General features: G+C 50.4%; 1 protein-coding gene across 1 annotated transcript in view; it reads right to left on the bottom strand.

Moving 5' to 3' along the window:
• Positions 1-9755, bottom strand: part of NSRP1 (nuclear speckle splicing regulatory protein 1) — a 214997-nt gene extending 205242 nt beyond the window's left edge. Inside the window, exon 1 of the mRNA XM_063955957.1 lies at positions 9652-9755. Coding sequence (XP_063812027.1) covers positions 9652-9671 — 20 coding nt within the window. The 5' untranslated portion in view covers positions 9672-9755. The remainder of the gene's footprint in view (positions 1-9651) is intronic.
• Positions 9756-10909: the final 1154 nt, after the last annotated feature.

Genomic DNA, 10909 nt, shown 5'->3' on the forward strand with positions numbered 1-10909 from the left:
GCCCCCCCCAGCCTCGAAAGCTGGCATCCGTGGTCACCAGGACCCAGTCCTGTATGCCGAATCTGCGGCCCTCTAGAAGATGAGCACTCTGCAGCCACCACAACAGCGACACCCTGGCCCTTGGGGACAGGGTTATCAGCCGATGCATCTGAAGATGCGACCCGGACCACTTGTCCAACAGATCCCACTGGAAGGTCCTTGCATGGAACCTGCCGAATGGAATTTCTTCGTAAGAAGCTACCATCTTTCCCAGGACTCGCGTGCATTGATGCACCGACACCTGTATTTGTATTAGGAGGTCTCTGACTAGAGATGACAACTCCTTGGCCTTCTCCTCCGAGAGAAAACCTTTTTCCTGTTCTGTGTCCAGAACCATACCCAGGAACAGTAGACGCGTCGTAGGAACCAGCTGCGACTTTGGACTATTCAGAATCCAGCCGTGCTGTTGTAGCACTTCCCGAGATAGTGCTACTCTGACGAACAACTGCTCCCTGGACCTCGCCTTTATAAGGAGATCGTCCAAGTACGGGATAATTAGAACTCCCTTTTTTTGAAGGAGTATCATCATTTCGGCCATTACCTTGGTAAATACCCTCGGTGCCGGGGACAGACCAACGGCAACGGCTGGAATTGGTAATGACAGTCCTGTACCACAATTTTGAGGTACTCCTGGTGAGGAGGGTAAATGGGGACATGCAGGTAAGCATCCTTGATGTCCAGTGATACCATGTAATCCCCTTCGTCCAGGCTTGCAATAACCGCCCTGAGCGATTCCATTTTGAACTTGAACCTTCGTATATAAGTGTTCAAGGATTTCAATTTTAGAATGGGTCTCACCGAACCGTCTGGTTTCGGTACCACCAACATTGTGGAATTTTATTAACCCCGTCCTTGTTGAAGGAGGGGAACTTTGATTATCACCCGCTGGAAGTACAGCTTATGAATTGCCGCCAGTACTACCTCTCCTCGAGGGCAGCAGGCAAGGCTGATTTGAGGTAACGGCGAGGGGGAGTCGCCTCGAACTCCAGCTTGTATCCCTGTGATACTACTTGCAGAACCCAGAGATCCACCTGTGAGCGAGCCCACTGGTCGCTGAAGTTCCCGAGACGCGCCCCCACCGCACCTGGCTCCACCTGTGGAGCCCCAGCGTCATGCGGTGGACTCAGAGGAAGCGGGGGAAGATTTTTGATCCTGGGAACTGGCTGTCTGGTGCAGCTTTTTCCCTCTTCCCTTGTCTCTGTGCAGAAAGGAAGCGCCTTTGACCCGCTTGCTTTTCTGAAGCCGAAAGGACTGTACCTTATAATACGGTGCTTTCTTAGGCTGTGAGGAAACTTGAGGTAAATTTTTTCCTTCCCAGCTGTTGCTGTGGATATGAGGTCCCAGAGACCATCCCCAAACAATTCCTCACCCTTATAAGGCAGAATCTTCATGTGCCTTCTTAAGTCAGCATCGCCTGTCCACTGCCGGGTCCCTAATACCCTCCTGGCAGAATGGACATTACATTAATTCTGGATGCCAGCCGGCAAATATCCCTCTGTGCATCCCTCATATATAAGACGACGTCTTTAATATGCTCTATGGTTAGCAAATAGTATCCCTGTCCTAACAGGGTAATAGACCACGCTGCAGCAGCACTATCCATGCTGAGGCAATTGCAGGTCTCAGTATAGTACCCGAGTGTGTATATAGACTTCAGGATAGCCTCCTGCTTTTTATCAGCAGGCTCCTTCAAAGTGGCCGTATTCTAAGACGGCAGTGTCACCTTTTTTGACAAACGTGTGAGCGCCTTATCCACCCTAGGGGATATCTCCCAACGTGACCTATCCTCTGGCGGGAAAGGGTACGCCATTAGTAACTTTTTAGAAATTACTAGTTTCTTATCGGGGGAACCCACGCTTCTTCACACACTTCATTCACTCATCTGATGGGGGAACAAAACACTGTCTGCTTTTTCTCCCCAACATAAAACCCCTTTTGGTACCTGGGTTAATGTCAAAAATATGTAACACATTTTTCATTGCCGAGATCATGCAACGGATGTTCCTAGTGGATTGTGTATATGTCTCAACCTCGTCGACACTGGAGTCAGACTCCGTGTCGACATCTGTGTCAGCAATCTGAGGTAGCGGGCGTTTTTGAGCCCCTGATGGCCTTTGAGACGCCTGGGCAGGCGCGGGTTGAGAAGCCGGCTGTCCCACAGCTGTTACGTCATCCAGCCTTTTATGTAAGGAGTTGACACTGTCGGTTAATACCTTCCACCTATCCATCCACTCTGGTGTCGGCCCCACAGGGGGCGACATCACATTTATCGGCATCTGCTCCGCCTCCACATAAGCCTCCTCATCAACCATGTCGACACAGCCGTACCGACACACCGCACACACACAGGGAATGCTCTGACTGAGGACAGGACCCCACAAAGTCCTTTGGGGAGACAGAGAGAGAGTATGCCAGCACACACCAGAGCGCTATATAATGCAGGGATTCACACTACCCACAGTGATTTTTTTCCCTTATAGCTGCTATAATACACAGATTTGCGCCTAAATTTAGTGCCCCCCTCTCTTTTTAACCCTTTGAGCCTGAAAACTACAGGGGAGAGCCTGGGGAGCTGTCTTCCAGCTGCACTGTGAAGAGAAAATGGCGCCAGTGTGCTGAGGGAGATAGCCCCGCCCCTTTTTCGGCTGACTTTTCTCCCGCTTTTTTATGGATCCTGGCAGGGGTATTTTACACATATATAACCTCTAGGACTATATATTGTGCTTATTTTGCCAGACAAGGTGTTAATATTGCTGCTCAGGGCGCCCCCCCCCCCCAGCGCCCTGCACCCATCAGTGACCGGAGTGCGAGGTGTGCATGAGGAGCAATGGCGCACAGCTGCAGTGCTGTGCGCTACCTTGTTGAAGACCGAAGTCTTCTGCCGCCGATTTTCAGGACCATCTTCATGCTTCTGGCTCTGTAAGGGGGACGGCGGCGCGGCTCCGGGACCGAACAATCGAGGTCGGGTCCTGTGTTCGATCCCTCTGGAGCTATTGGTGTCCAGTAGCCTAAGAAGCCCAAACTAGCTCCAATCAGGTAGGTTCGCTTCTTCTCCCCTTAGTCCCTCGTAGCAGTGAGTCTGTTGCCAGCAGATCTCACTGAAAATAAAAAACCTAAAAATAAGATTTTACTCACCGGTAAATCTATTTCTCGTAGTCCGTAGTGGATGCTGGGACTCCGTAAGGACCATGGGGAATAGCGGCTCAGCAGGAGACTGGGCACAACTAAAGAAAGCTTTAGGACTACCTGGTGTGCACTGGCTCCTCCCACTATGACCCTCCTCCAGACCTCAGTTAGGATACTGTGCCCGGAAGAGCTGACACAATAAGGAAGGATTTTGAATCCCGGGTAAGACTCATACCAGCCACACCAATCACACCGTATAACTCGTGATACTATACCCAGTTAACAGTATGAAATATAACTGAGCCTCTCAACAGATGGCTCAACAATAACCCTTTAGTTAGGCAATAACTATAAACAAGTATTGCAGACAATCCGCACTTGGGATGGGCGCCCAGCATCCACTACGGACTACGAGAAATAGATTTACCGGTGAGTAAATTCTTATTTTCTCTGACGTCCTAAGTGGATGCTGGGACTCCGTAAGGACCATGGGGATTATACCAAAGCTCCCAAACGGGCGGGAGAGTGCGGATGACTCTGCAGCACCGAATGAGCAAACTCTAGGTCCTCCTCAGCCAGGGTATCAAACTTGTATACTCTTGCAAAAATGTTTGAACCCGACCAAGTAACAGCTCGGCAAATTTGTAAAGCCGAGACCCCTCGGGCAGCCGCCCAAGAAGAGCCCACTTTCCTCGTGGAATGGGCTTTTACAGATTTAGGGTGCGGCAGTCCAGCCGCAGAATGTGCAAGTTGAATCGTGCTACAGATCCAGCGAGCAATAGTCTGCTTAGAAGCAGGAGCACCCAGCTTGTTGGGTGCATACAGGATAAATAGCGAGTCAGTTTTCCTGACTCCAGCCGTCCTGGAAACATATACTTTTCAGGGCCCTGACTACATCCAGTAACTTGGAATCCTCCAAGTCCCAAGTAGCCGCAGGCACCACAATAGGTTGGTTCACATGAAAAACTGATACCACCTTAGGAAGGAATTGGGAACGAGTCCTCAATTCCGCCTTATCCATATAAAATACAGATAAGGGCTTTTGCATGACAAAGCCGCCAATTCTGATACACGCCTGGCCGACGCCAAGGCCCACAGCATGACCACTTTCCACGTGAGGTATTGTAGCTCCACGGATTTAAGTGGCTCAACCCAATGCGACTTCAGGAAATCCAACACCACGTTAAAATCCCACGGTGCCACTGGAGGCACAAACGAGGGCTGACTATGCAGCACTCCCTTAACAAAAGTCTGAACTTCAGGCAGTGAAGCCAGTTCTATTTTGGAAGAAAATCGATAGAGCCGAAATCTGGACCTTAATGGAACCCAATTTTAGGCCCATAGTCACCTCTGACTGTAGGAAGTGCAGAAATCGACCTAGCTGAAATTCTTACTTTGGGGCCTTCCTGGCCTCACAGCACGCAACATATTTCCGCCATATGCGGTGATAATGGTTTGCGTTCACTTCTTTCCTAGCTTTAATTAGCGTAGGGATAACTTCCTCCGGAATACCCTTTTCCTTCAGGATCCGGCGTTCAACCGCCATGCCGTCAAACGCAGCCGCGGTACGTCTTGGAATAGACAGGCCCCCTGCTGCAGCAGGTCCTGTCTGAGCGGCAGAGGCCATGGGTCCTCTGAGATCATTTCTTGGAGTTCTGGGTACCAAGCTCCTCTTGGGCAATCCGGAACAATGAGTATAGTTCTTACTCCTCTCCTTCTTATTATTCTCATTACCCTGGGTAAGAGAGGCAGAGAAGGGAACACATACACCGACTGGTACACCCACGGTGTTACCAGAGCGTCCACAGCTATCGCCTGAGGGTCCCTTGACCTGGCGCAATATCTTTGTAGCTTTTTGTTGAGGCGGGACGCCATCATGTCCACCTGTGGCCGACAGTGCTAACACATGATTTTCCGCCCATCGGAGAATCCTTGTGGCTTCTGCCATCGCCATCCTGCTTCTTGTGCCGCCCTGTCGGTTTACATGAGCGACCGCCGTGATGTTGTCTGACTGGATCAGCACCGGTCGGTGTTGAAGCAGGGGTCTAGCCTGACTTAGGGCATTGTGAATGGCCCTTAGTTCCAGAATATTTATGTGTAGGGAAGTCTCCTGACTTTTCCATAGGCCTTGGAAGTTTCTTCCCTGTGTGACTGCCCCCCAGCCTCGAAGGCTGGCATCCGTGGTCACCAGGACCCAGTCCTGTATGCCGAATCTGCGGCCCCCTAGAAGATGAGCACTCTGCAGCCACCACAACAGCGACACCCTGGCCCTTGGAGACAGGGTTATCCGCCGATGCATCTGAAGATGCGACCCGGACCACTTGTCCAACAGATCCCACTGGAGGATCCTTGCATGGGACCTGGCGAATGGAATTTCTTCGTAAGAAGCTACCATCTTTCCCAGGGCTCGCGTGCATTGATGCACCTACACCTGTATTTGTATTAGGAGGTCTCTGTCTAGAGACGACAACTCCCTGGACTTCTCCTCCGGGAGAAACCCTTTTTATCCTGTTCTGTGTCCAGAACCATACCCAGGAACAGTAGACGCGTCGTAGGAACCAGCTGTGACTTTGGAATATTCAGAATCCAGCCGTGCTGTTGTAGCACTTCCCGAAATAGTGCTACTCCGACGAACAACTGCTCCCTGGACCTCGCCTTTATAAGGAGATCGTCCAAGTACGGGATAATTATTTCGGCCATTACCTTGGTAAATACCCTCGGTGCCGGGGACAGACCAACGGCAACGTCTGGAATTGGTAAAGACAATCCTGTACCACAATTTTGAGGTACTCCTGGTGAAGAGGGTAAATAGGGACATGCAGGTAAGCATCCTTGATGTCCAGTGATACCCTGAAATTATCCAGGCTTGCAATAATCGCCCTGAGCGATTCCATTTTGAACTTGAACCTTCGTATATAAGTGTTCAAGGATTTCAATTTTAGAATGGGTCTCATCGAACCGTCTGGTTTCGGCACCACAACATTTTGGAATAGTAACCCCGGCCTTGTTGAAGGAGGGGTACCTTGATTTCACCTGCTGGAAGTACAGCTTGTGAATTGCCGCCAGTACTACCTTTCTCCGAGGGCAGCAGGCAAGGCTGATGTGAGGTAACTGCGAGGGGGAGTCGCCTCGAACTCCAGCCTGTATCCCTGTGATACTACTTGCAGAACCTAGGGATCCACCTGTGGGCAAGCCCACTGGTCCCTGAAGTTCCCGAGACGCGCCCCCACCGCACCTGTCTCCACCTGTGGAGCCCCAGCGTCATGCGGTGGACTCAGAGGAAGCGGGGGAAGATTTTTGATCCTGGGAACTGGCTGTCTGGTGCAGCTTTTTCCCTCTTCACTTGTCTCTGTGCAGAAAGGAAGCGCCTTTGACCCGCTTGCTTTTCTGAAGCCGAAAGGACTGTACCTGATAACACAGTGCTTTCTTAGGCTGTGAAGAAACCTGAGGTAAAAAAATTTCTTCCCAGCTGTTGCTGTGGATACGAGGTCCCAGAGACCATCCCCAAACAATTCCTCACCCTTATAAGGCAGAATCTCCATGTGCCTTTTAAAGGCAGCATCACCTGTCCACTGCCGGGTCTCTAATACCCTCCTGGCAGAATGGACATTGCATTAATTCTGGATGCCAGCCGGCAAATATCCCTCTGTGCATCCTTCATATATAAGACGACGTCTTTAATATGCTCTATGTTAGCAAAATATTATCCCTGTCTAAGGTATTAATATTATCTGACAGGGTATCAGACCACGCTGCAGCAGCACTATTTATGCTGAGGCAATTGCAGGTCTCAGTATAGAATCTGAGTGTGTATATACAGACTTCAGGATAGCCTCCTGCTTTTTATCAGCAGGCTCCTTCAAGGTGGCCGTATCCTAAGACGGCAGTGCCACCTTTTTTGACAAACGTGTGAGCGCCTTATCCACCCTAGGGGATATCACCCAACGTGACCTATCCTCTGGCGGGAAAGGGTACGCCATTAGTAACTTTTTAGAAATTACCAGTTTCTTATCGGGGGAACCCACGCTTCTTTACACACTTCATTCACTCATCTGACGGGGGAACAAAACACTGGCTGCTTTTTCTCCCCAAAAATAAAACCCCTTTTATGTGGTACTTGGGTTCATGTCAGAATGTGCAACACATTTTTCATTGCCGAGATCATGTAACGGATGTTCCTAGTGGATTGTGTATATAGCTCAACCTCGTCGACACTGGAGTCAGACTCCGTGTCGACATCTGTGTCTGCCATCTGAGGTAACGGGCGTTTTTTTTGAGCCCCTGATGGCCTTTGAGACGCCTGAGCAGGCGCGGGCTGAGAAGCCGGCTGTCCCACAGCTGTTACGTCATCCAGCCTTTTATGTAAGGAGTTGACATTGTCGGTTAATACCTTCCACCTATCCATCAACTCTGGTGTCGGCCCCACAGGGGGCGACATCCCATTTATCGGCCTCTGCTCCGCCTCCACGTAACCTTCCTCATCCAACATGTCGACACAGCCGTACCGATACACCGCACACACACAGGGAATGCTCTGTTTGGGGAGACAGAGAGAGAGTATGCCAGAACACACCAGAGCGCTATATAATGCAGGGATTAACACTATAACTGAGTGATTTTTCCCCCAATAGCTGCTTGTATACATATATTGCGCCTAAATTTAGTGCCCCCCCTCTCTTTTTAACCCTTTGAGCCTGAAAACTACAGGGGAGAGCCTGGGGAGCTGTCTTCCAGCTGCACTGTGAAGAAAAAATGGCGCCAGTGTGCTGAAGGAGATAGCCCCGCCCCTTTTTCGGCGGACTTTTCTCCCGCTTTTTTCATGGATTCTGGCAGGGGTAATTTATCACATATATAGCCCTGGGACTATATATTGTGATGATTTGCCAGCCAAGGTGTCTTATATTGCCCTCAGGGCGCCCCCCCCCCAGCGCCCTGCACCCATCAGTGACCGGAGTGTGAGGTGTGCATGAGGAGCAATGGCGCACAGCTGCAGTGCTGTGCGCTACCTTGTTGAAGACAGAAGTCTTCTGCCGCCGATTTTCCGGAACACTTCTTGCTTCTGGCTCTGTAAGGGGGCCGGCGGCGCGGCTCCGGGACCGAACACCAAGGTCGGGTCCTGCGGTCGATCCCTCTGGAGCTAATGGTGTCCAGTAGCCTAAGAAGCCCAAACTACCACCAGTTAGGTAGGTTCGCTTCTTCTCCCCTTAGTCCCTCGCTGCAGTGAGTCTGTTGCCAGCAGATCTCACTGTAAAATAAAAAACCTAAAATATACTTTCTTTCTAGGAGCTCAGGAGAGCCCCTAGTGTGCATCCAGCTCAGCCGGGCACAAGATTCTAACTGAGGTCTGGAGGAGGGTCATAGTGGGAGGAGCCAGTGCACACCAGGTAGTCCTAAAGCTTTCTTTAGTTGTGCCCAGTCTCCTGCGGAGCCGCTATTCCCCATGGTCCTTACGGAGTTCCCAGCATCCACTTAGGACGTTAGAGAAATATGTATAATGCATAATTCATGTGCACAAGGATAGAGTCTGGAACCTGATCCCTAGAGGAGGAGAGCCCACAGGCAGTGGGGCCTACCGGTGGTTTCCCCTGTGGGCCAGTCCGACCCTGTATACACTAGACGATGTACCCGATATGTCGCTGCACCACCCCTATACATCAGCTGTGATCATTATCACTCCAGGTTTACACCAGACCTATCTCAGGTGCAAGAGATCAGTCTGATATCACCCACTTTGTGGCAACTCTGAATCATGTCCCATACCCGAGCAACAATTAATAATAGCCTAGGTTTCTTATTCAAAAATATTCCCTTAGGAAAGAATGGGACAAATGGGGAGAAATCCAAACATGACTAGAGCCATCACCAGCCATACATCGAATTGCTGTGCTGAGGGCCAGCTCATGTGCAGGAAACTTACAATACATAGAACACAGGACACTGCTCACACACTTGCAGAACAGGCAGATACAGCACCAGTACTCAGTCATGTTTATACATCTGGACTTATTAACATAGTCGTGAATAAAAAGGATAGGTCATTGTTTTTATCAGAGGGTTTTTTTGAAGGGGGGGTTTAATGGAAAGAATAGTGCACTTCAGTTAATAAGGACAAACAACAAGGTCTAATGTGTGACTCCAACTTCAGGTCAGAGCTAATCTATAAAAATGCCGCACTTATGCTGCGATTATCTGCGACACCTCCAGAACCAGGACTGCAGCCGCCTGCTTTCCAAAAAGAAACCTATTATGAATTAGTAGATCTTTAAGCCTTGCTCTACCCACCAGACCCACACACAGAGAGCGCATTCCCCACGCGCACCCCCGTCCCGGGGGTAATATATACGGCGCACACGGTGTTACACGGGAGTGTAACAGGAATTACTGTGTGACAGGCACTGATGTTGGGACTAGTGTATGGCCCAAGCCTCACACTCCCGAGGTACAGACCCACCGAACAGATGGCCTGCACTCAGTACTGCTACTTACTGTTTCCCGGGAGCCGCCATCTTGACCAAGACTCACGCAGGCGCTGTGTTAGAGACGGCACATTCCTAAAAAACGCCAGTTTAAGGGCCACATTTACCGGCCAGGACACTGGTCCTAAATCTCAGACCACCCGGCCACGCTGGAAGGAATATTTGTATAATTGTATCACCTGCTAAATTGAAGTGAAAGAGTCAGTGTAGCGAATCTGCAGTTTCTAATGTCAGACTAGTGGGGGTTGCTATGTTTACCGTGGCAGTTCTCTCCCTGACAGGCTGTGTGTTGCTCAGTTCATTGGTTATGTATTAGTAGTCAATATGTGCTAGGCGGGCTAGCACAGGAGCCTCTATGCTTCTGCACGTTGTGTATTATGGGGGTAATTCCAAGTTGATCGCAGCAGGATTTTTGATAGCAATTGGGCAAAACCATGTGCACTGCAGGGGAGGCAGATATAACATGTGCAGAAAGAGTTAGATTTGGGAGGGTTATTTTATTTCTCTAACGTCCTAAGTGGATGCTGGGGACTCCGTCAGGACCATGGGGAATAGCGGCTCCGCAGGAGACAGGGCACAAAAGTAAAAGCTTTAGGATCAGGTGGTGTGCACTGGCTCCTCCCCCTATGACCCTCCTCCAAGCCTCAGTTAGATTTTTGTGCCCGGCCGAGAAGGGTGCAATCTAGGTGGCTCTCCTAAAGAGCTGCTTAGAGTAAAAGTTTTGTTAGGTTTTTTTATTTTCAGTGAGTCCTGCTGGCAACAGGCTCACTGCATCGAGGGACTTAGGGGAGAGAAGTGAACTCACCTGCGTGCAGGATGGATTGGCTTCTTAGGCTACTGGACACCATTAGCTCCAGAGGGAGTCGGAACACAGGTCTCACCCTGGGGTTCGTCCCGGAGCCGCGCCGCCGACCCCCTTGCAGATGCCGAAAAGTGAAGAGGTCCAGAAACCGGCGGCAGAAGACTTTTCAGTCTTCATAAGGTAGCGCACAGCACTGCAGCTGTGCGCCATTGTTGTCAGCACACTTCATAGCAGCGGTCACTGAGGGTGCAGGGCGTTGGGGGGGCGCCCTGGGCAGCAATGATAGTACCTTATTCTGGCTAAAAATACATCACATATAGCCCCTGGGGGCTATATGGATGTATTTAACCCCTGCCAGGTCTCAAAAAAACGGGAGAAGAAGCCCGCCGAAAAGGGGGCGGGGCCTATTCTCCTCAGCACACAGCGCCATTTTCCCTCACAGAAATGCTGGTGGGAAGGCTCCCAG

Source organism: Pseudophryne corroboree, chromosome 2 (genome assembly GCF_028390025.1).
Source record: "Pseudophryne corroboree isolate aPseCor3 chromosome 2, aPseCor3.hap2, whole genome shotgun sequence".
Classification (NCBI taxonomy): Eukaryota; Metazoa; Chordata; class Amphibia; order Anura; family Myobatrachidae; genus Pseudophryne; species Pseudophryne corroboree.